Source organism: Juglans microcarpa x Juglans regia, chromosome 1S (assembly GCF_004785595.1).
Source record: "Juglans microcarpa x Juglans regia isolate MS1-56 chromosome 1S, Jm3101_v1.0, whole genome shotgun sequence".
Taxonomy (NCBI): domain Eukaryota; kingdom Viridiplantae; phylum Streptophyta; class Magnoliopsida; order Fagales; family Juglandaceae; genus Juglans; species Juglans microcarpa x Juglans regia.
The window spans coordinates 16,754,975-16,780,804 of record NC_054595.1 but is presented as its reverse complement, the minus strand read 5'-3'; the positions used below and the strand labels follow the sequence as shown (position 1 = coordinate 16,780,804).

The 25,830-nt window shown below is 39.1% G+C and overlaps 1 protein-coding gene across 5 annotated transcripts; it reads right to left on the bottom strand.

The window, feature by feature from the left end:
* Positions 1–2,827: 2,827 nt before the first annotated feature.
* Positions 2,828–23,655, bottom strand: LOC121244344 (calmodulin-binding transcription activator 3-like). Of its 5 annotated transcripts, none has more exons than XM_041142386.1 (14): positions 23,563–23,655; positions 23,295–23,397; positions 20,033–20,152; positions 18,706–18,821; positions 16,254–16,342; positions 15,907–15,952; positions 15,247–15,529; positions 14,545–14,834; positions 6,616–7,029; positions 5,783–6,483; positions 4,463–5,039; positions 3,661–3,969; positions 3,439–3,556; positions 2,828–3,325 (listed from the first exon to the last, which is right to left on the bottom strand). In XM_041142386.1, the coding sequence occupies exons 2-14, from the start codon at positions 23,332–23,334 to the stop codon at positions 3,318–3,320; spliced, it is 3,111 nt and encodes a 1,036-aa protein (XP_040998320.1). In that variant the 5' UTR covers positions 23,335–23,397; positions 23,563–23,655; the 3' UTR covers positions 2,828–3,317. The 5 variants fall into 5 exon arrangements, with proteins under 5 accessions (XP_040998320.1, XP_040998312.1, XP_040998328.1 ...); XM_041142378.1 differs by having other exon boundaries at positions 23,494–23,650; XM_041142394.1 differs by lacking the exon at positions 3,439–3,556 and having other exon boundaries at positions 23,494–23,650.
* Between the last annotated feature and the right edge of the window lie 2,175 nt (positions 23,656–25,830).

Below are 25,830 nucleotides of genomic sequence, written 5' to 3'. Positions count from 1 at the left end.
CTAATCTCAGTCTCCAAGAAAATTGTTTCGAGAATACATTCTCATAGTAACTAACAATGTGATTTGTGATTTCACCTTGGTGGGAGGAAGCCACCCCATCAATCACCAACATCTCTATAGCATTGTTTCTCCTATGTGAGTTACCCATCCAGTGGAAGAACTTGGTGCATCTATTCCTTTCTTTCAACCATAATGCTCGCCATTTTTGTCTTTAATATATTTCTTCCAATAAAGAAACCCTTTCAATGTCCACAGCCACTTGGATTTTACGAGCCCTCTCTACTTTAGATAGTTCCCTCCTCTCTTCTATGCCCTCCAATACCTTGAGTTCCTCGAAGAAAGTTTTTTTTTTTAGGCCCTCCACATCACCAAACACTTGTTTATTCCACATCTTCAAATCTTTCTTCAGGCGTTTCAATTTGATAGCCAGGATATAGCTTGAGTTTCCATGAAATTGGTAAAAAGACCACCATTGTCAGACTATATTGAGAAATCCTTTTGACTTCAACTACATGTTTTCAAACTTGAAGTATCTTAGGCCTCCATGAAGACCTCCACAATCAAGAAGGATAGAAAAGTGATCAGAAGACAACCTGGGGAATCTCTTTTGATAGTGTGCTTCCCATTCTAGCGATATTAGAAATCTATTGATCATTGATCAAAAGGGGTGTTATCGGTTGCTTGACCAAATGAAGGAACCACCTGCAAGAGTGATGCCCAATAAATTTTGTTCAAATATGAAGTTAGAGAAGGCAACCATTGTTGGGGTAAAGCTGGAACCACCCAATCGTTCACTCGAGAATCAAGTGACGTTGAAATCGCCGCCAATACACCTAGGTAAGTCCCATATGCTGCTTATTCCAGCCTCCCATAATAAACTTCATGTACGATCTGGATTAAGTCCATAAACTTCTACGAAAGCCCACTAGTATCCATCTACAACATTCTTAAATGAGCAAGCAACCATAAAGTCCGCCAAACAATCCTCCATTTTATCCACCACTCTTTTGTCCCACATCACTAGGATACCACCTGATGCTCCATTTGATGGCAAGTAATGCCACCCCTACTTGACTAGAACCCCACAGGCTCCTAATAATGAGAAAGGGGATATATTCCAGCTTCATTTCTTGCAAACATACTATATCTACTCTCCATTTACGAAGCTGATTTCTAACTTTGAGACATTTTTCTTTCTCATTTAACCCTTTTACATTCCATGAAATAATTTTCAGCTTAATAAAACAAGCCCATTGTGCTTCCCTTCGATCTACCACTGTTCGAGCTCCTCTCTCTTGCTCCATCATTTACTGTCCAATCAAGCAATTTTAAATCTATAGCTCTCTTCTTAGTTGAAGTGAGCTCCCTAGGTGAGCTAGAATGAGTCTGTCCAGCCTCATTAGCTGCAAGGAGAGCTATGAATTGGTCATCGAAGCCGTCACACAAGATCCCCACACAATTTTGAATCTCCTTTACCTTGTAGATTACCCAACCGGAGACTTGGATACTACTGTTATAACTTGGATGTACGGAAGAGAGTTGGTTCATCCCAATGACCCTCTTCACTGACAAAGCGGTTTGTCCGTACTGCATCCAAGTTGTCTCCAAGTTGTCTAAGACAGGACCCAACACTGGCCAATGCTCTTCCTCTACCCAAACCAGTTCAAACACAACTAGCGTATTATTTGTAAACTCGGTTTCCCTTGTGATACGTCCTTAACAGAGCCCTACCTCTCAGTTTGAACCTCTCCCAAGCTCAAAACGCCTTCCATTTCCACAAAAGGCGCATTCTGGGTCGACGCATAAGTGTTCCCATAGGTTTGGGCAGTTCGGGTGATAAATTCTGTATCAGAAACCAGTCCAACATCTATTCTTCTTAGCTCTGGCATCAGAGTTGTCCCCTCATTGGCTAATATACTGGCCACCTTTGGTGCCAAGATTTCCTTGTCCAGTATATTGTTGGCTCCGATGAATTTCTTGCATCGGGTGTGCTTTTTATGGCCATTACGTTTACCACCATCGTTATCACTGACATAGAGTCTGCTGGGGTGCCACCCACCTGCTCAGCGTGCTCTAGCGACGAGTTTTGTGCATCCCCCCTCTCAAAGAGTCATCGACGTCGAGGAATTTCCTGAAAGATGACCCGGTTTCAAACACAGATTTGACCCCCCAATAGACTTTTTGTTTCCCTTTCTCAACCCATAATTCTCGTCCAAATTATGGCTTAGCACTTTTAAACATGCTACGTCAACATAATATATTAAAAAAACCAAAAATAGTAAAATAAATAAGATAAAATAGAAAAATATATTGCCATAGTTTCTTTTTGCTTTATATATAGGGTGGTGGTGGTGGTGGTGGTGAACCTCCTCACTTAGACCCCTCAAGTGTACCCCTAGTCCATTTTGGTTTTTGTTTTATTTTTTATTTTTGTGTTTTTTAAATATTAAAAAAAATACACAAATGCACTAATAGTAACTTATTTAAACATTAAAAAAACAAAATACACTAGCGGTAACTTTGAGCGGTACACTTGAGGGGACTAACTAGCATTTTCCTTATATATATATATATATAGATATTTAGCAATGCTTTTCATCATAGACTTTGTCATCTCCAGCCACACTTGATACGACATTCTGATTGGGCATTGTATGTTTATCACTTCAATATATAACCACTTAAAAAATATCACATCAATAAGTATGACTACAGTAAAATCTAAAGATGAAGAACATTGATGATATGAAGGCATGTGCAAGAATGCCAGCAAGAATTAGTCATAAGCTAAAAAAACTCAAGCTAATATTCATCACCAAAGCAAAGATGGCACTATCAAAGAATTAAATCAAATTTGATCACATAATAGTGGTTCAACTACATATATACCGGCAAAAGTAGGAGTACAAATCAGCAACAATACCATTTTCGACCTTGCATAACATATGCATCAATTTCAACTATTCCCAGAGTCGTCCGCTTCCTAAACCCTATTCCAGGTAAAATTTTACCGCCAGTTGCAAGGGAGAGAAAAAAGGAAAAGAGAGATAAAGGGGAAAAATATATTTACAACCTTCCACCTTGCACTCCTCTTTCTCCACCAGAGTACTGAGTAAAATATGTTAAGACACTACTCACAGGTAAAAAATAGTATGACCAGTACCTGCTCAGACAGTTTAATTCTACCCGCTATTGGGCACAGAGAAGTAGATCACTGATCTGATGTACGTGCAGGCTCCTTTGAGAATGCAGGCAAATCTTCCTCTGTTCTGCTCTTTTGTGAAGTTTCAGCTTGAAGCATTACACTGCTCCCTTCATCACCCATCTGTTCAGTTACAAAGACGTAGAATTCAACACCCATAACAAATTTATAAAATAATCCATTACGTTAAAATCTGATTAATTAATGAAGAAACTAACTTAAGAAATATGTCATACATGAGAGGAAATATATCCAAGAACCTTCCTGTGAGAAGAAAAACATGTCACACCTAGTAGTTGTTGCTGCAACCATCATAACCTTTTCTTTTTCCTTTTTAAGAAATTGAATCTGAATCTGGTTGCAGCAACCAGAACCTTAAGAGATTGATGATAACTAGCAAGCAGAGTCATTTTATGACAGCTAATATTGAAGAAGCAATTAAGAGAATGCAAAAATACCTTTAGATTACCAAACTTGGTAACTAGCCTCATATACTGATCACGTGCTTCTGGATAACGAACCATGGACCTGACTCTTGCTAGAGCCTTTTCAACTCCAGCAAATTTTTGTTTCCGGCCAATTCGCAAGAATTCATACTCGTCAGTTTTCTCAGTTTCTGATGCCACATCTCCCATCACTTTATCCACTCGAAATCCACGCAAACCAGATCCTTTCCGCCTCCAACGCAGTATTGCCTTTTCAACGATACTAACAGACCAAACAACCCTTTTATACTGCTTTCGAACCTGATGTCCCCTCACATGAGCCTATGACCATTAAGCAGAATAAATGAAATTTTTTTTTTTGGGGGGGGGGGGGGGGGGGGGGGGGGGGGGGATGATGTTGTGAAAGTTTATAGAAAGCACATATTGCAACCAATGAACACTCTTTTCTTTTATGAAAAGGAATTACAGAGACAGTGCAAATGCAACATGTCTTTTACCCGCATGTGAAATGTGCCCAAATCACATGGATCAGGCAAAAACATTCTAACCAGTGAACACAAATAGGAATGAAATAGGATATGTGACAAAACCCTAGCAGCTGGCAAGCTCTCTCTTCTTAGTAAAATAAGTAAAATAATTTTATAAAATAGACAGGGAGTATAAAATAGTAAAATAATTTTATTCAATCTCAAGTAGACTGTATAAAATAGACACACCTAAATAAATTAAAAAAATAAATCTCCTTCAAGGACTCTGGTTAGAAACAAAGATAATTTGATGCAAAAAACATAAGAAAACATGTATACAGGAGTACCTGAATTTTCACTATGCGGGTGCGTATCTTCAAGAACTCTTTTCTTCCCTTCCAACCACGATATCTTTGCTGGATCTTGACAGCTGCAGAATGCAAATATTCCTCAAAGTGGCCCAATTTCCGGACCTTGTTCAAAGAGCCAAGTGCAACTAGGTCAAGTGTGGCTTCAGAAATATCATTGAAGTTCTTAGATGATTGTCTATGATTGAATGAACGAGCACGGAATGCAGCTTGTATTAGAGCGGCTGCATGAGCTGACTTCCTAACAGCAGCAAGAGATTCTCTCAGAGAGAGGTTCTCCTTTACTGCCACATCCAATGGGACAACTTGTGCGGCATTTTCAATAGCCTTTTCAGCTGCAATACTTGCAGCAACAGTGCCCATTACGTTTTCATTGACAGTCAGTGAAGAAAGGTGACTGGTTAGATCTGCTTCTGCCAGGTATCCAGCAATCCCTTTATGTCCTCTGCTAGATGCCAGATCAGCAGCTGTTTTTCCTCCAGGAGATTCTGGTGTTGGGTCCTCAACAGCGCCTGGTGCAGCACCCAATCTAAGAAGTGCAATGACTGCTTCCTCTCTGTAGAGAGGAGAAAGAACAGTAACTTAATCGCTACTAATAAATAGACAAGTATTAAATAAAAGATTCAACTTAAACATAAACAATCCTACAGTCATGCTAAAAAACCTCAAAACCAAGCTTCATATATTGGAAGGGTAAAAATATAAGGGAGTTTCCCTCGCTTATATACATTTTATTCACGATTTTCTCAATTCAATTCAGTTTTGAAAACAATATCCTTTTTTTTTTTTTTTTTTTATCGGTGATGAGAATACATATTGTATGTATGAAAGATTGGATCCAGAAGGGGATCGAGCCAATAACCCAAAAATAAAATGGCTCGGCAACCCACTTTCAGTACTGATTTTCAAAGGCTTTAAAAACATCAAATTCAATATTGATAAATTTCAACTTTAAATTCGATGTTATCAATTAGATCAATTATTCATTTGATATAATAGACAGCTGGATGAAGAAAGGAAATAAACCATATGCAGCATTTGAAGATCCACTTTAAGTACTGATTTTTGAAGGCTTTAATAACAAAATCTGAGGCATTAGACAACAATGGATGACTTCATTGATAAATTTAAACTTCAAATTCGATATTGATAATTAGATCAATTATTCATTTGATATAATAGATAGCTGGATGAAGAAAGGAAATAAACCATATGCCAGCATTTGAAATCAAAACTCTATTCATCGGGAGTTGACAGTATATTAAATACTCAGAAGAGAATCTAAGAAAGCAATCTGACCTCCCAAAATACGAAGCCCAGTGAAGCCCAGTTCTTCCATGCGCATCTCTGAAATTGGGACTGACACCAACAGAAACTATGGGCCCCATGGCCCATTCATAACCAAGCGCAGCTGCCAAATGTATAACTCCTTGGCCTTCATAGTCCAAGACATGTGGTCCTTTACCTCCTTCATGTACTTTCCAAATTAGCCACTCACAAAGACTATCCTTCAACAGACATTGTATCAATCTATCTCTAGGGATCATGTAATTGCTATTGAAGGTCATAGAAGTCTCTTCAACCCTTCCCAAATCATTTCCACTTTCACTTTTCATCGAATATATTGTATTCTTAAGCTTACATTTATCACAATCCTGATTTGAGCATTCAAATCTATTCCTCACCCTGCCTAGATTTAAAAGTTTCACCAGGCGCATCTGAAAACGTACTTCATCTTCTGAAGCACTTTTCACTGCCATATGAAACCCAATTCCAGATGGCTTTTCACGATACTCAAACTCCCTCACCTCACTGCAGGCTAACCTATCACTGCGGGTGATATAGAATGGAACACGCCCAGGAGCATGTTGAGGTGTATGACATCTGATGACAGTATCAGTCAGAACTTCAGCAGAAACCTCAATCTCACCAAACATACATCCCCACTTAATCTTGCTAGATATCTCCTTGCTTACCAAAAATGTACCAACGATTAAAACCTGAACAAAAGAAGAATAAAAAAGCATGATTTATATTTCCAATTCTCTAGCATTGACTAAAGGCAGCAAGCATGCCTACGTGACTTTTAGAATATGCAGGAATAATAACATCCCAAACCAAAGTATGCACACCTTTGATGAATCCTTTGTAGTATCCTCTGTTGTATCCCCAGAATAAGTCCAATCTGGTGAAAAATCAAGGATAGTAAATAGCTGTTCTTGGGAAAGGGAAGGGCCCAGCATATCAGTATCTAAATGCATATGATGTGATAAGCTGGATACTTCCTTGTCATCATTATCAGCATCAAGTGTATTCCAGTAGTTCCCAGAGTCCGAAGCCATCAAGGAATCATCACAATCTCCACCAATTTCTTTATCCATCCATCTCCCAAAGCTGTCAAGTTTCTTCAGCTCACCAGCTTCATCGTTATTTACACCATCTTTGGATTTCTTTTCAGCATGAAAGGTAGACTTGACTTCTATATGTGGATCTGAACAACTTTGAAATTGAGGATGATCTGAAACGAAACCAGGCTCACGTTGCACCTGCAACAAGAGGTAAATCTCACTTGGGGAACTATAATGGTAAACATCCATCTAAAGTCAATAAAACAAAATCCAAAACAGACAACTGACACAATATTAGGTTTGAATTGAGACACTAGAAAGACAGCACAATAGTAAAAATAAACTCCATAACATAAAAAAACAGATGCTTATGCATCAATTCAATGCATACAAGCACAGAACTTTGTAACAAACATGTTCGTCTTTAAGCCTCAACACTGCCGTGGTGGTTCTCTCTGCCTCTCTCCTTTTCTTCTGGGAAAAATAAAAATAGCCACAGTTTTGGTCTTCTTAAAAGCGATCACTGTGTTTATAAGGACGAAAAAACTAATTGATTCCTATGTTTTGACTCATCAGGTTTCTGTCCAAAACCAAGAAGTTGTCAGCATCACGCTTGGCATGCCAGGTACAAAACTACTAGAGGTGAAAAATAACATAAAAGACCAAAAAAAGAAAAAGAAAGAATCAAAAGTTAGAGTCCAAACATATACAAAAATGCAAAATATAAATATAAAACATAAAAGTATAAAAAAAACTTTAAAAAATCAATAAAAGAAAAGACATAAAATAAGGAAAAGATAAATTATATATATAAAGAACATAAAAATTATAAATATATAACGAAAAGCATAAATAAAAAATGAAGTGGGTGAGGATCCCCCCCACCGGCAGGGGGGCACTCAAGACATTGTGCCTTCCCTTGTTCAAATCAAATTTATCAAAATCAGGAAAACAACGACAAGAGTCAGACCAAGTTAGGAGGGTTTCAAACTCAAAAGAAACAAATAATCTTTGTTGGGTTTAGGGAGGGCAGAACTCACAGTGGGTATGGATAAGAGAGAAAGAGAGAGCAGATTTGCGTTTGAATCAATGAGCCGGATATTCGGCTCTGGTTCAGCTTGAGTAGAAAAAAAGAGGTTGTGGGTGGGACCCTCCCTACCACGTTGGGATCCAGAAGTGTGATACCCAGTTAAGGGTAGGTGGTGTATAAGATCCCACATTGCGTGGGAAGGAGAAGTTCTTACTCTTTATAATGTTCCAATAGGGCTTCAATTGTATCATGACTAGTCCTTTTGGAGTATAAGCCATGTGGTTTGGGCCTTCCATTGAGGCATTACAAATGTATTTTGATACCCCATATGATAAGGATAAGGGTAGGAAGTGTATGGGATCTCACGTTGCTTTGGAATGAGAAGTTCTTGCTCATTATAATGTTCCAATGAGACTTCAATTGTATCATTGATTAGTCATTTTGGAGTATAGGTCATGTGATTTGGGCCTTCCATTAGAGCAATACAAATGGTATCAGAGCCTATCCCACCAGAAATGTGGGACTTGACCCATGCCACCTACAATTGACTAGCTTAACAAGGAAGTCGGGATTTAACCGGAGTAGATTGTGATACCCCGTATGATAAAGATAAGGGTAGGTGGTGTATGAGATAGGGGTGGGCAGCGGTGGCCCGCCCCCCATCTGCCCCGCCAAGCATGGAAGACCCTTAGTGGGGGCAGCCTGACCCCAACAGGGCCCCGCTCCGCACCCCTCCCCTATTTAATATAAAAAATTATATTTTTAATATTTATATAAATATATTGTATACAAATATATACAATTTGTTAAAAACTTGAAGTTGAATTTAAGTTAATACAAGGCAATCCAAAATACAACTCTAATGAGTTTATATTCTTTTTGAATATATAAATTTTAATTTATAATTTAAATTATTATAATTTGGGTCTAAAAAAAATTTTAGACCCAAAAATAATTTATAAACCCAATGGATCATTGGGTTGAGCAGAGGAGGCGGGGTGCGGGGGTGGGTCCACCCCGCCTCGCACCATGCTGATAGCACCCCTAGTATGGGATCCCACATTGCTTGGGAATGAGAAGTTCTTGCTCTTTATAAGGTTCCAATGGGGCTCCAATTGCATCATTGACTAGTCCTTTTAGAGTATAGACCATGTAGTTTGGGCCTTCTATTGGGGCGTTACAGGAGGAGGTGATCCCTACCACTTCACCTGCTCAATGAGGTTGGAGAGGGCAATGGGATGGGAGGGGGGGACAACACCTTCGTTTTTTATTTATATGTTTTATTTTGGTTTGTTTAATTTTTAAGTTTTTGCCCTTTTTTTGCTTGTCAATTTTTTTGAAGTAATAAAACTTCATTAAAAAATGCAAAAGACACAACCCAACTACACATAATGTATATAAGAGACACCCTAAAGTCTATAGAAGCAATCCAAAGGGAGCATTGAAAAAGAAGATTTTGAGCTCCTCCAACATCCATTCACAATCCTCAATTTTACGATAATTCCTTTTCCTCCAATACACCTTGAGTTTTTATATTTTTAATTTTTTTATTCTATATATGTTTGTATGACTTTGTTTTTTAAGTTTTCATCATTATATATGTACATCAATTTCTGAAATTTTCCTTTCTTTTTCAGTAGATAAATACAACTCATTCACCCCAGCAGGATTATTCAACCAATGACCCCACCCCATTGGGTCTAATTATTAAAATAATAAGGTCCGTCACTAAGTCACAAAATGTTATTTTTATTAGCACTGGGTGTCCGAGAACAAAGTCTCGACTAATCCTAAGAGTGCACAGCCTCACGACAAGCAGTTTCCCGCAAGTGCTCCTTGAGTAATTCGAGGGACCCTAGCCCGATGGCCTCTAAAAATTATTTGCACCCAAGGGTTTTGAACGTAAGAACTAGAGGGAGCATAATGCCGAGACCAAGGCCCTAACCACTTGAGCCAACCACTAGGGGTTAATGAAGTCCCACATAATTCTAGTGCTGCAAATCAATATCAAGAAAATTATATGCACATAGTTTTTGACCTCTTATTTAAGATATTTGGTATAAAAATTGTAGAGACATGTTGGAAAGATTTCCCTTACTTTCATTAATGTACAAATGTATATATACACTACATACAATTGACACTTATACCCTCACACACTTATACTAATTACAAACATGTCCTCTAACACTCCCCCTCAAGCTGGGCCATATATATCATATAAACCTAGCTTGAAACAAATTAGTTTTAACCAACTCCAACACAAAGACTTAGTAAACACATCTGAATTGATCTGCAGACTTCACAAAAGGTGTAGCAATGTCCCCACTTAGTATCTTATCTCGAATGAAGTGACAATCAATCTCTATATGTTTAGTCCTCTCATAGAACACAGGATTAGAGGCAATATGCACTGCAGCTTGATTATCACAAAATAACTGAAGAGCGGTAGGAGCTGGAAACCCAATCTCTTGAAGGAAGTGTTGCAACCATGCCAACTCACTAGTAGTGTGAGCCATTGCACTAGACCGAGCTACTACTGTTTGTTTCTTACTCTTCCATGTAACCAAGTTACCTCCTACAAAAGTACAATATCCAGTAGTAGATCTTCTATCTGAAGGAGATCCTGCCCAATCAGCATCTAAAAAGACTTCAACCCTAAGATGTCCATTTGGTCAATACAGTAATCCAAGGCCAGGTGCTCGCTTAAGATAACGAAGCATATGAATTACAACATCCCAATGTGAGACCCTAGGCGTTTGTAAAAATTGACTCAGTACACTGACTTCATAAGAGATGTCTGGTCTAGTGATAGTGAGATAATTCAATTTCCCAACAAGTCTTTGGTACCTACCTGGATCACCAAACAACTCACCTTCCTCTTTCAAGAATTTACGATTTGGATCCATAGGAGTGTTAATAGGTCATGCACCCAGCATGCCGGTTTCTTCCAGAAGATCAAGTATATATTTCCTCTGAGATAGGTTGATACCCTCTTTTAGATCTACTAACTTCAATTCCAAGGAAATATCTCAGCTTGCCCAAGTCTTTTGTCTAAAACTGATCATGTAAACATTGTTTTAGCCTAGCAATTCCAATAGTCACTCCCAGTAATTACAATGTCGTCCACATATACAACCAACAAAATGTGACCTGCATCACTATGTAGGTGAAATACCGAATGATCTGTTTGGCATCTATGGAGACCAAATGCCAATACAACATCAGAAAATTTCCCAAACCATGCTCGAGGAGATTGTTTCAAACCATATAATGTCTTTTTTAACTTGCATACAGTACCTCGATACTCCCCCTGAGCAACAAACCCAGGTGGTTACTCCATATAAACTTCTTCATGCAAGTCGCCATGCAGAAATGCATTCTTAACATCCAGCTGAAATAAGGGCCAGTCTAAATTAGCAGCAAGAGAGATCAACACTCGAACAGATGAGATTTTGGCAACAGGGGAGAAAGTCTCCTCATAATCAATGCCATATGTTTGAGTGTAACCCTTAGTAACCAAGCGGGCTTTTAGACGTTCCACAGAACCATCAGGATAAAATTTGATTGTATATACCCATTTACAGCCAACAGGTTTCTTACCAAGTGGTAGTGGAACAAGATCTCATGTCTCATTATGGTGAAGGGCATCCATTTCATCTTTCATAGCTATCCTCCATCCCGAATCAGATAAAGCATCCTGAACTGCCTTAGGAATAAAAAGTTTTGAAAGTTGAGAGGTAAAACATGAGAATGAAGGAGATAAGGCATGATATGAGACAAATTGACCAATCGGATGTTGAGTAACACAAGATCGAGTACCTTTACGGAGAGCAATAGGTGAAGAGTCTGAAATACTAGGTAACTCAGGATCCGAAGATGGAGACACGGTTGGTGAAGGCATGGAAGCTGGTGGCCGTGAGCGACGCGAGTAAACCTGTAAACGAACTGGGGGAAGGGGTGGAGGTGGAGGATCGACGACAGGAGGAGAAAGTGTAAGAGTAGGTAATGGTAGAGGATCACACTCAACACTCGAAGCTGTGTCAGAGAAATAGGGTATGAACTCAAAAAAGGTAACATCAGCACTCGTGAAGTAGCGTCTAAGAACAGAACTATAACAACAATATCCTTTTTGAGTTCGGGAATAACCAACAAAAAAACACTTGGTAGAACGTGGATCAAACTTATCAAAACCTGGGCCAAGGTTATGAACATAGCAAACACACCCAAAAATTTTTGGAGGAAGGGTAAATGGTGGAGATGAAGGAAACAAGATGGAGAAAAGAGAGGAACTATCGAGAACTGATGAAGGCATATGGTTAATAAGGTGAGAAGCAGTAAGAACACCATCACTCCAAAAACGTTTAGAAACATGCATGTGCAGTAAAAGTGCTCGAGTTACATCTAACAAATGACGATTTTTGCGTTCAGCCACCCCATTCTGTTGGGGTGTATACAAACACGAAGTTTGATGAACAATTCCTTTGCTACTTAAGTAGCAAAGGCACTAGATAGATATTCTCTAGCATTATCAGAACGCAAAATCTGAACCTTTTTGTTAAATTGAGTTTTAATTTCTTTCCAAAACACTTTGAATATGGAAAGGAGTTCAGATCTTGCCTTCATCAGAAACACCCATGTCACACGAGAGTAGTCATCAATAAATGTAACAAAATACTGAAATGTGTTTGATTCAATGTTGATTTGTCCCCATATATCAGAGTGAACCAATTCAAAAGGACTCGAGGCTCGTTTATTAACTCGAGGTATAAACGACACACGATGATGTTTACTAATTTGACATGCTTCACAAGGAAAGGGAGACACATTTCCTAGATTCCTGACCTGACGCTTTAAAAGGGAAAGAGAGGGATGACCAAGAAGACAATGTCATTCATAAGCAGATGATGTGGATGTAAGGGCTCCAGTGGGTGACCGTTTAACATCAAGATAATACAAGCCACCAGCTTCATGCCCCGTACCAATCTTGTTTCCCATCTTGAGATCCTGAAAGACACATGAAGAGGGATAAAATGTTACTGAACATTGAAGACTTTGAGTAATTTTACTGATGGACAATAAACTAAAGGGACAACTAGGAGCATATAGAACAAATGACAAGGATATAGAGTTAGTGAGCTTAGTAGATCCAATGCCTGTAACTTTAACAAGAGAACCATTAGCGAGAGTAACACTTTCTGGAGATGTCACAGTGTCTAACTTAGATAAGACAGATGACAGACCAGTCAGATGCTCATTAGCTCCTGAATCAATGATCCACGGATCTTGAATGGATGAGGCAAGACATGCGGATGCTATACCTGAGTGGGTAAGAGTAGCTGTGGTGGATGAAGCTCGTGTGTGACCCAAAAACCGCTCATACTCATCCTTCGATATACTAATCATACCTGATTTGGAGCTAGTTAACTGTGATGTAGTATCTTGACAAATGGCCTGATTAGCAGACCCAGATGGTCTACTATGTAGATCCCAACAATAGTCCACCGAATGGTTAGTGCGACCACAATGGGTGCACTTACGAGGCTCTCGACCTCGAGTGCAATTACTTTTGGCATCACGTCCCCCACATGCACTTCTACCACCTTGGCCTCCATGCCCACTAGGAGCAACATAAGAGGTAATCACATCATATAACTGTGACTCAAATTTAATTGTCATATTTGAGAAACTCCACACAATATCACAACTGAACTTGGAGATTGAAACTCCACACAATATATGAGAAAAATCACAATTCAACTTAAAAAATCCGAGAAACGCAATTTGGAAATGTAGATACTTAGCCCAAGTACCCGAAAAACAACTCAAATACCACAATTTCGGTCCTGTATTGGCCTGAACTGGTCTGAACCGGACTGTTTCGGTTCTGAACCGGTATGTTTCGAGTCTATATCGGCTTGAACCGGTATGTTTCGTGTCTGAACCGGGTTATTTCGGGATGTATCGGCTGTATTTCGGATCTAAACCGGTACCGGTTTAAAATTGAGCTGAAACAAGATAAGCTATCCTAAACGAGGATAAGAATACCGTATAGGTGTTACCAAACAGGTGTCATTCCGGATAGAAATATACTCTTACTCCAGGCTTTGGCTATTCAAACTCAAGGATTTGATAGCTTATCGGGGCAACCAAACACTCCGGACTTCAACCTTTTGCCGGCGACGGAGGCCCTTTCCGGCGGCGACGACGATGCCGGTACCCACAGACAAGGCCGGCGAGTACACTCCTGGTGCCCAATACCGGAGAAGACACCGGAGAGTGGCTGAAAACCACTTCAAACACTTTCGGTCCCGATGACAAAGGGAACCACCGTATCGATTCCGGCGGCGAAGACGATGCCGGTAACCACAGACAAGGCCGGCGAGTCCACCTCTAGTGCTCAATACCGGAGAAGACACCAGAGAGTGGCCGGAAACCACTTCAAATGGAACCACCGTATCGATTTGGGCGTGAACCACCGTACACGATCAATGCAACGTACACTACGCTCTGATACCATGTAGAGACATGTTGGAAAGATTTCCCTTACTTTCATTGATGTACAAATGTATATATACACTACATACAATTGACACTTATACCCTCACACACTTATAGTAATTACAAACATGTCCTCTAACAAAAATGAAGTCAATCAAGAGCAAATGGGAAAGACCACAAACCTGAACTATCTTGAGAGAAGCTCCCATATATGTCTGGTTGCCTTCAGCGATCAATCTATCTCCCTTAGTTACATCCTGGACAGAGCTATTAGTATCCAATCTAGCATCTGTTAACTTATGTGTTAGAAAGTCAGCTCCCCTAGGATGTTCAGTGAAAAGCTTCTGGTCATGCACGCCATTCGAGTTGCTCGAGCTGTTGGTTTCAGCCCAGTTAGATAATCCAGAACCTTGATGATATTTAGTTCCAGCCACCCATGAAGCAGGGGGATTCCTCAACAATTCCGGAAATCCTGAAGGCAGCACAGCCACCTGGTCACATCTTGAGAACTCCCAAAACATATTATCCAAAAGATTAAATCAATTATTAAAATGAATATGCAGTTAAAGATATAGACACCCTAAAAAATATCTAGAGGGCCAAAGAGAAATATTCAAAAGGCAGAGACTCCTGTTCAATGACTACACACAGCAGAATAGGTTGGCCCATCATTAATACAAAAAATAAATTGATAATTCAAAGCGCCAGATAACAGAGCACAATAACATAATCTTATAATTGAGATCTCCAATTAAAAGATTCTCCTACTAAGTTCAAAAGTCCATACAGAAGAAAACTTCAAAAAAATAAATCCTTGCATTACGTTGTAATAACAATCCAGCCACATTTTTTATAAGCAACTTCAACCAAATTAATAATTTTACCTGCAATTTTATGTTCAAGCAAAGAGGTTTTATGCAAGAAAGAACCAAAAAGAGGTTGAGTTAGAGAAGATGCTCGTGGATCACTCCCAGAATCCACATCCTCAAATTCTGATGACAATGTTAGTCCATTTCTATCGACTCTGTTTGCACTTGATGCATAGGACGTCTGAACTGTAGGAGCAGGTGAATTTGCCTGTGCAGACCATGGTACAGGACTACTTTGAGGGCTTCCAGCTTGTGATCCTGGATCTGCTATTAAGCGAGAGATGCCTGACTTGTACCCCTACATAACAGGCATAACACAATACCTAAGCCACATAAAGGAGTAAAATAAAATACCTTAAATAAAGTCAACTAATGTACATTCAATTTAGATCATGGATAGGATCATAGATAGCTACAAGTCTTGACATGACCAACATTCATTTACAAAAGGCTAACTTAAATACCACCTCCTTTCCATACAGAAGGAGGTGAAGAGTGATCTTGTCAATTTTAAAACCCATTGGGTGTGAGCCAAAATTTCCAATAAAGAAAACAAACTCATTTACACAAGCATTTAAGATACACAGCTGGAATTCAACAATTTAAATCAAACTCTGTTCAGAATACTCTAGAGAATTAAAAAATTGATGGCCATAGATGAGCACAAAGGATTACCTCTTTCACTTCTCTGTAATGTACAAGAACAATGTGCTCTAAGTGCCTGAAGATAAGGGAAATACACATCAAGATTAATGCCAGAAGGCAACAAAATATAGACTCATCCTTACCAACAAAAACTCAAATTTGTCATTACAATTATTTTAATATTAAACGTTTACAGAAAGAAAAAAGTTCATTATTCCCTGCGCTGGGATGCAAAGGGCTCAATGAATCATACACCGCTAGAGCCAAACACATCATCCTATGCAATATTCAGAAAAGAAGTAATCTCATATCATGCTACCAAAAACAAAATTTGAAACACTTCAGGTTTTAAGATTTTAACTATAAGCATCACTCACGCATCAAGCATCCAGTAACTACGTCGCTGAAAGCCCTCGTTATCCTCTCCATGTGCGTAGTAACAATGGAGAACGTCCACACTGTTAGCCTGCAGATGAACCAGTGAACAAATAATTAATTCAGCAGTCTAAAGCTAAATAAAATACCAGTTCAATCAACCATAATCAACAGTAAAGAGATCTACAAAAGCATTAAAAAATGTTAAAATTAACAAACATCATATAGATTAACAGCACCTTACAAATATTAGACTTGAGATACCAGAAATATAGAAACCACATTTATTTGACATCTCAGAAATGACTAAAACAGCAGTATCCACGAGGTCTCCCTAGAGAAAGCTCCACCTATTAACAAAGCATGATTTCAAGCAAAAATCATACCTCCAATCATCAAGCCTTCATGCATTCATGGCTTTATTAAAAAACAAACTAGTATAAAGTATTAATGTGATATTAACTTATCCTGGCTTGTTCAAATCACTAGTAATACTTACTAAAGGAACAATGTCAAAGGGATACACATCTCAAATGCCCATAATCTGTTAAAAGTGGATACAGATTACTAATGTATTTTGAAGCATCGATAACAATGTCAACCAGGTTTTAATAAAACACGAATCTAAATTAACATACAAATGAGATTATCCACTCTATACCAACAAAGAGAAAATAAGGCCAACAGCCAAAAGTTCCCAAATAAGAAAGTTGCATGATAGAAGCTGAAGATGCCCAATTAACCAAAAAGTTAATGGATGTTATTGACAACATAGATGTTTGAATTATTTAGTAGTTATTAGCAGTTAGCAAACCGTATGACCTAAAAGCTTCTTTACTTAGGTTGATGCTAGACAAACCCCTAGCAGTACAGCCCCGGAGATCATAGTTTTAAATTCCGTTCCGTTCCGGTGTAGTATCCGGTACACTATACCTCCTTGTTCCGTTTCGCTCCAAATTCCAACCCGTTCCAGTCCGTTTCAGACATTCCTGTCAAATTCTGGTCATTTTGGCCAGAATTGGCATTCCGAGCCCTATTACGTTCCAGACTATTTTAATGGCAGTTTTGTAATTTTCTTGTCCTTGGATGGCCTTTTTGTAGATTTTAAATATAGATGGTATAAAATATCATTATTTTTAATAATTTCTCTATTCTTTTATTTTTTTTTTCCTTTTGTTTTTGTGTTTCAACTCAAGTTTATGATTTTCTCAATGTATATTCATTTTATAAATTGTCAATTCCTCCATATATATATGCACATACATGATAACACTTACATATACATGTATTTATCCTATTAGTTATTAGTTTATATATACATATAAATATATATATAAATATATATAATATAGTTAATCCCAAAACAGTACACCGGAATGCACCAGTACCAAAATATTTTGTTCCAGTACTTAAACCGGAATGATAACCGGCACGGAATTTAAAACATTGCCTAAGATCCTTCACAAGAATTCACTACACTACTAGTTGGGGAGCAGATTCGGGCCAGACAGAACAAGCATTTTAGAACCATTTACCACTGTAGCTGGATTGAAAAGTAGCCTTGGCCCCAAGGGAGCAAGCAGGAAGGCAAGAGAGCAGAAGCAGCAGCATGGAAAAGTCACAATATTAAGAAAGGAGGTCCAAGAATGATGAAGGGGTAGAATCAGATTTTTCAAAAAAAAAAAAAAAAAAAAATCGAGTTCAAGCTCGTGCTACTTGAGCTCAACTCATTCGTTTATTTTTAGTTGAGCCTGAGCCAAGTTCGAACAACATTAATGGTTAGCGAGCCGTTGAACAAGGATATTTGAGTTTGAGCCGAGTTCAAACAAGTAAATATGCTACTCGAGCTTGAGCACCCTTGTTCAAATTTTGCTTGACTCAGTTCATTTGCATCCCTTAAAAAAACTTTTAAGAAAATATTTAAAATAAGTGCTATATTTTTCAATTTAAAGTTTAGTTTCTAGCTAAAATTTGTGGTGGATCAATCAGGTTATGGGTTGACCAGAGTGACCCATGACCACCTAAACCAAAAAATTGACCATAATATCATTTTTTTCCTTTTGGATACTTGGGTCAACATGTGAACCCGCAGGTTGACCTGACACAGCCTGATATTAACCAGGTTAAAATCGGGTCAACCCCAATTGACCCGAACCCAATTATGCCCAACTCTAACCCTATTATTACGTGTCAAGCAGTGGGTTGTATAAATTGATAACCCAACATTGTATATTACTAGGGTACCAACCTCTTTTAACTACTAATAAATTATCATTACCTATTAAGAAAACTAGAGACAGAAGGTCCACTTACAAGAGGGTATTACCCAGGCAACAATTTTGACTAGATTGATTAGAACCCCCCCCCCCCCCCCCCCCCAAGGGCGCCACGCGGGGGGTGGGAATAAATAAAACAAAAAAAGTGAACTTACAAAGAATAAATTGAACAGCACACCTTCAACTTTTCATGAGCTTCTTTGACAGTTTTTCCATCTTTCTTCTTCCTCCACCTATAACCATCTTTGCGAAAATACCGGATAACTTTTCGATCAAAGAGGAACAAAGAACCCGCTGCAAAATGAAAAACCTTCAGTTGCTGTTTAAAAACCCGGGGAATGTCAATTCCCAATCTCTGAACAAAGAGAAGTGGCAAGAAAGATTTGATTAGAAAAATATATACATACATACATAAATACATATCAGTATTTGTTCGTAGTAATATCTTCCACATAAGCATGATAAGAAAGTTATGTTTTTGACGTATTAATGTCTATGATCTCTTATTACTTGATGCTATGGATTGTTAAAATGTAGCATTCCTAACCAATGGGTAGGGGATTGTTAAAATGTATGATGTGTTAATTTATTGGGTATACACCGCATTTTGTTTTTTTGTTAAAATGTCCCAAGTGATGACAATGCTAATGAGTCTCCAAGCCAAAACCAGTCATAGAGACAAGACCTATCCAGGCTATAATAAGTGTTGAACAAAGTATTTAGACTGGATTTCTGTTTTCATGGCTACTTTGAGGCTTTTTAAGATAGTTTTTAGTTACAGTTTGAGGTAATAAAACTTATGGAATTTCTTAACACCTAGTGGTATGTAATGTTATGATGTGGCATCCCTAGCCCTATGGGAAGGGAGTTTGGCAGCCATAATTGAGTAAAGAAATTTGCTTATCCATTCATACATGGCCAATGAAATTTTTCTACCCTCATACAAAGCCATATAATCTCAGTTGAAATTGCAATATCTCATCATGTCCTAAATTCTAATACTAGGATTGTGCACGTGCGACACAAATGGCACAAAGTAGCTGGTTCCTAAGCAGTAATAAAATTAATTTAATATAAAAATTCACAGACAATTCAGATAAGTAATTAAATCAAAATAAATCAGTAATTTTCTTAGTGTGGTGTATTTGGAGGGAAAAGTATGATGCAAATTTTGAGGCAATTGGTTTTTTATGAGTAAGGGTGAATGTTGGAGGAGCTTAAAACTTTTTTTTTAATGCTCTCTTTCTTCAGCAGCTTCTATAGATTTTAGTGGACTGATTTTTCATGAATTTCTTGTCTGTTTCTCTATTTCTAGTCAGGTGCTCCTCTTCTATATTTCATGTGTACTTGGACCATACTTTTTATATTTTTTTAATAAAACATATTCGATTACTTATATAAAAGAAGAAACATCCTTGCACAAGCTTAAGAAGATGTATTGCAGTAATTTTATACACCTATATGCAAGATTGAAATAAGACACAAAGAAGCATGCAAGTGAAAACCTGGAGGCCGGACAGGTGGTTCTGGCTTTAATTGAAACTTGTGATGATTGCGAAGTATTTCACAAATTTCACTTGGCCGAAGCCAACGGTATTGCGCTTCTATCAGTATCCTGTCAAGGTCTGCAAAAATTCAGGAATTTCAAGTTTTCAACAATAGGAACAAAATCCATTCTACTTATATAATAAATATTTGCCAATAAAAAAAAACTTGTATAGTAAATATACAATATCTCCATAAATGTTGTGTTTACGGTCTCTGGGATAAAAGAAATGTTGAATCACAAAAACCTTCGTTAACAATAACACTCGATGCACCCTAACAGCTAACACTCTGCATTATATCTTTTTTTTATAAGTACAAATCTATTAATATCAATAGGTGTAACGAAGTACACTGCATGTATACAAGAGAAAACACCTAGCTAGGAAGCAGAACTAGATAGAAGGAAATCATGAACATTAAGCCCATGATAGGAAAATGATCCGAACAACGCCCAAAGGGAGAAATTAGAAACCTATCCAATCTAGACCAAGCCCAATTGGGACAAAGACACACCTCCCCCAATCTCTTACTATAAATACCCCAACATACTCAAACTCTCTCCACCATCCTTGTTTCCACATAATTAATACTCCACCCGAAGCTCCTTTAGAAGCTAAATAGGACCATTCCACATAATGGTAACTCCACAAACTACGAATGATCATACGCGAACGGAGGAAGCCTTCATAATACAACTGGTTCTACCCTCCATCTAGTCCTCCCTCAACTTGGACTACCTCTCTCAATGCAGTAGTTGATTGCCAAGTAAGACGCTTTAACTCCCTGCTCTTTTTAGATCTTGATTTTATTCCAAGTAAGTGACCTGCCTCAATTGCAATGAGTAGTGCTATTAGTTGGTCGTCAAATCCTCCATACGTAATCTCCCCCCCCCCCCCCAAAAAAACACACACATTGTTGTATCTCTTTAACTTTTTGCAAAACCCAATCTGATGATGAACCAAGCTATATTGTTGATCAATAGAAGAGATATCAGGGACACCAGGCCCTAAATATTCCTCCTCACAAGGCACCAACGACAATCCCATCATTTCCTCCACACCATCTCCTGTATACAAATCCCGCACCTCCTCAACAGCTCCATTGTTGCTGTCAATACCTTGTCCAAAGCTATGTGTTGACCCACAAGGTGCCTAAAGAGATACCAACAAATTGGTTCTCTCCGTCAAGGTCACCATTGGAAATTCTGGGTTGGCGACAAACCTAGAAACCCGCCCAAGTCTCGGAAATACATCAAGTTCCTCCACCTCCGAGGTGGGTGCCATCATTTCGTCGAAGAGAACATTGATCAAGGGTGCATCACTCACCAGCGATCCTTTCTGTGCCACTCCGAAAAACCCTACACCGCCCTTAGGCCTCGACATTACACCATTTTCCTTCGACTACACAATGGGTGCCATCGTTTCGTCGAGGAGAACACTGACCAGAGGTGTAGCACTCATTGGCAAACTTTTGTGTCACCCGTTGTGGAGGGCAGTCCGTTTCGGCCGTCTCTACGCCGATACCCAATGTAGAATCCAATTCGAATGTAGATGACCAATTTCCCTTTTGACCCGGCACACTCTCCTGGATCTGGTTATAGAAACTAGGCCAAACCCAACTTTCTTTTTACCTTTATTTGGTTTATAGAATTAGGCCCCTCTAATTGCACCCAGCCCACTTTTTTTGTGTAAAATGACATATGATTCGAACCTATCTTGTGCTCCCTCTTATTGAGCCTTACAAACCTGTACCGCCACCTCAAAGCAAGTCAATTTGCATAGATAACAAGGCAACCGTTACCTTCAACTCAACAAGCTGGTTTTGCATCTCTTTTAGTGTAGTGTGCATCTCTCTTTCACCCATACTACCATTGGGGAAGGCCAAAATCATCCCTTGTTACATAAGAATCAGTTCTTGCGCTTTCAGAGGAGTCAGACCCCTCATGCTTTGGATTTTGTCCATGCATGATCTGTAAAGGCTTCAGACCACTTTCACAGCTCCCCTTCTTGCCCCTAGTATCAAACTTAAGTCACCGAAGCATGACCCGTATTTAGAGTTGCAGCATATGATCACCTCACCACCGTGGTTGCGCTTAAGTCTTTTCGTTTCAACTCTATATTGTTGTTCTTATGATTGGATATGTTCATCTGGCTTTCCCCCCATGACCCATCACCATGAATGGGAACATAGCAGTTGTTCTACATAACTCGACAGCAAATTTCTCCCATCCCAGACCTTCATACCCTTCCAGAGTGACTAGAACACCCCGCCGACCTCCTCCACCATATTCGTTAACAGTTAAATATCTACCATGCACGTTGGAGCATCGTTGAGCCAAGAAGGCTCTCTTTCCTTAACGCCTGTGTTTTATGAATTCTGGTTCTCCGCCTGGAACACTACTTCCACCGTAGCCACCAGCCACACTATAACACTACGACTCATAACTACAAACCTCCAAACCCTTATGCTCTTCTCCACAATTTTATTTAGGACCTCCATGTTTCTGGTGAAAACTCAAAAGCCTTTGGTTCCACCCAAAAGCGCACAAACTAACCCATAATAATCTGTGATCTACTGAAGTAAGAAAAAAATGGAATGAAACAGAGAACTATTTCCGATAATCATCACCAGAAATAGCCATCAATGCACTCATTCCATATGAGAGAGAGCTGCTGCATTATACAAATCCAGTGAAGCTAGAATTTCAGAACTCAAAATAGACCTCTGAGACCCAAACCTAATAAAAACAATATTGCTCAACGTACTCATCTCACAGAATGAAATGAAGCACTTCAGTCGTAGCTTCAACATGCGCAATAAGGTACTTCAGGATCGTGGTCCTCATGCAAAGCACTCAACATTGGAACAACTGTGCATGAGAGAAATACGAGGGAGCCCTAGCATATGGCTTTGGCACACACTACCTGAAGAATTTGCATAACATTCACAAGACTTCGAAAATGCAAAGAAAATAAGTACCCTCAAACTTGCTAAGCACCTTAGCTTGTTATCTTAAAGCATTGCTTTGAACATTTTCAACAAAACCCCTTAAAGAAAACAATTGAGTCGTTTGTACATTTATACTAACCAAGTTCTAATCTAATAAACCTGAGGAAGGATTGAAGCAGGGGGCGAGCGAGCGAGCGAGAGAGAGAGAGAGAGAGAGAGAGAGAGAGAGAGAGAGAGAGAGAGAGAGAATACGAGGAAAAGAAACCAGACCTAATGGTTGATTGGGAACGTATAGTCTACTCTCAGCCATAAACCCTAGATTTCATCAGCAATAGCTCCAATTACAAATTCACAAAAAAGCCAATACGGAAACCTGCAAACAAAAAAAATAATAATAATTTCTGAAAACGCCAATCGAGAACCAGAGCTCAATGAACGAAAAATAAAACCGAATCACCGAGAAAATTACCGGCAAAAAATGGAAACCCTAGCAGCAATGGAAGAGAATTGGAGGTTTGGGGTAAAGAACGGGACGTACTATCGGAGAAAGAGAGAAGAAGCGCGTGAAAACCACTGAACAACTGCAAAAGCCTAAAAGAAGAGCGAGGGGGATTGGAAGCCTTGTGTTCACATTAGCAAAAGGATATAAACAGGTCGGATAAAATCTGACGTGGTATGGGTCGCTTTTATTCGCCCGTGGCCCACAGTCTTTAGATTTTAGTAGTTATTATTGATATCTCAAAATCCGATCTTTCATATATTTACGATCGAAATTTGGTTAATCATCCCGTTATTATTGATATCTGACGTGGTATGGGCAATGCAATCGTGTTTATTATTTTTGACAAATTGTATGATTTATTATTAAAAAATTAATTTTTTTATATAAATTTTATAATTATTCATTTTTTTAAAAAAAGAATATGTGACGCGTATGTACTCTGTGATTGATGTTGAAAACATTTTTCACCACCAATTAGATCTCGATCAAAGACATGCAACAAGGAAGAAAAATGGCCCCGGTGTGCTTGATGCACCTCCAATTGCCTAAGTCAGAAATATGGATGTATTACTTGGTAAAAAAAAAAAAGATTTGAAAATCATACCTAGATTTATTGGTGTTGGTTCCTTACATAGGAGTGAATTGTCATTGATAAGGATAGTATATTTTTCCTCAAATCTGGGGCTTTGATCACCATATTCTTGGGATATGATCCCAGAAAGAACGGTTTGACATCCCAAGTAATAATACCCTAAGTATCTCGTCATTCCCTTAGTGGTATATATTTGCTATTAAGGTTGGTTACCATAATAATCATATCAGAGGCGATATGACCCCGTGAACCCTAACCTACAGTGTTTTTGTAGGTTTCGCGTCCTGTTGGGCCCATTAAATGGGCCTTTTACTTTGTATCCTTGGGCTCGTCTATTAGAGATTTAAATGATTCTCTAATTATTTCGCAAATTCCTGTCATGTTAGCTTGGCAGGAACTTAAAGATTATAAAACGTCTATGCCTGTCACATCATTTGCTGCAATTTGTTGTTTGTATTCGTCCGCACAATTTTCTTTCCCGCCAAGAAGACGAAGATACGCCTGGACCGTACTTTCATCTTCGAGGTCAAACCTTTCGTCGACGATCCAGGCCGCCAGCTGGTCCAAGCCCTACCAAAACCATATATATATAAATAAGGATCCAAGCCTAAAAGAAGAAATGAGGACTCAATTCAACAAATTGCTTACCGAGAAAAAAAAGTTCCTCAATCTGGACGCCATGGCATGAACAGAGTCTTCTCTCTCCAAGGACGCCGCCGCGTGTGGGGCCAAAGACAAACCAGCGCCCCCATCACCTCGAGCAGGGGCCTTGAGCCATGGAAAGACCCCAAAAGGTAAGGGCTGAGATCGCCCTCAGGGGGCTCAACCTCAACCTCAATAGTAGGTGGAAAGTGCACCACGTTTATACCTGCTGCATCGTCATCTGTCCAAACCGGAAAGGAAGAAGCCCTTAAGCAGTGGGAGGTGAAGAAGCCCCCTCCTCGCCCCTCAAAGAGGCATTGAAGGGAGAGGAAGAAATAGAAACTGGGTCCCTGCTCAACTCCAGGTTGAGGGAAAGTATTGGAGTTCGCCTCCATATGTAGTAGAGGGAAGGGAGCCCAAAGTAAGCTCCCATTTCCCAACCTCCCGTCATTCCACAGTGGCGCCATCTATGGGATTTTGATACAAATTCCTTGAACACCTGTCAACGAGATTTCCACATGCCCACTACAACACATCCCAAACAACTCGTGACTAGGATACAGCCTCTGCAAACATGGAGGCGCGACTTATAGAGATGGAAGAATAATTAAAAAAAAATGAGTGAAATAGAGACCCTCCAAAAAGAGAAAGAAAGCCTGAAACAGAAAAATCATGCCTACAATGGGGGAGCCACACCAAACCACAGCAATCGACCGGAAGTAGAAGCGCACAGTGTAGACAGAACGAACGCCGACGAAGTAGAGAAAAAGAAGCTGCATAATGAATTGTGCAGCCTCGTTGACAAATATGAAGAGATGGCTAGAAGGATGGGAGGATCATTGTTACTCAATCAACTGTTTAACTGCACAGGCTTACCTTATATTTCGAAAGTAATGGTCGTCTCACTCCCACCAAAGTTTATAGTTCCACAGATAGAGCTACACAATGGGTCATGAGACTCGATCAACCACTTGGAAAATTTCAAAGCACACATGACACTCCACGAGTTTCTCGGAGAGGTAGCATGCAGAGCTTTCCCATTGACGTTAAAGGGCATGGCAAGAAGCTGG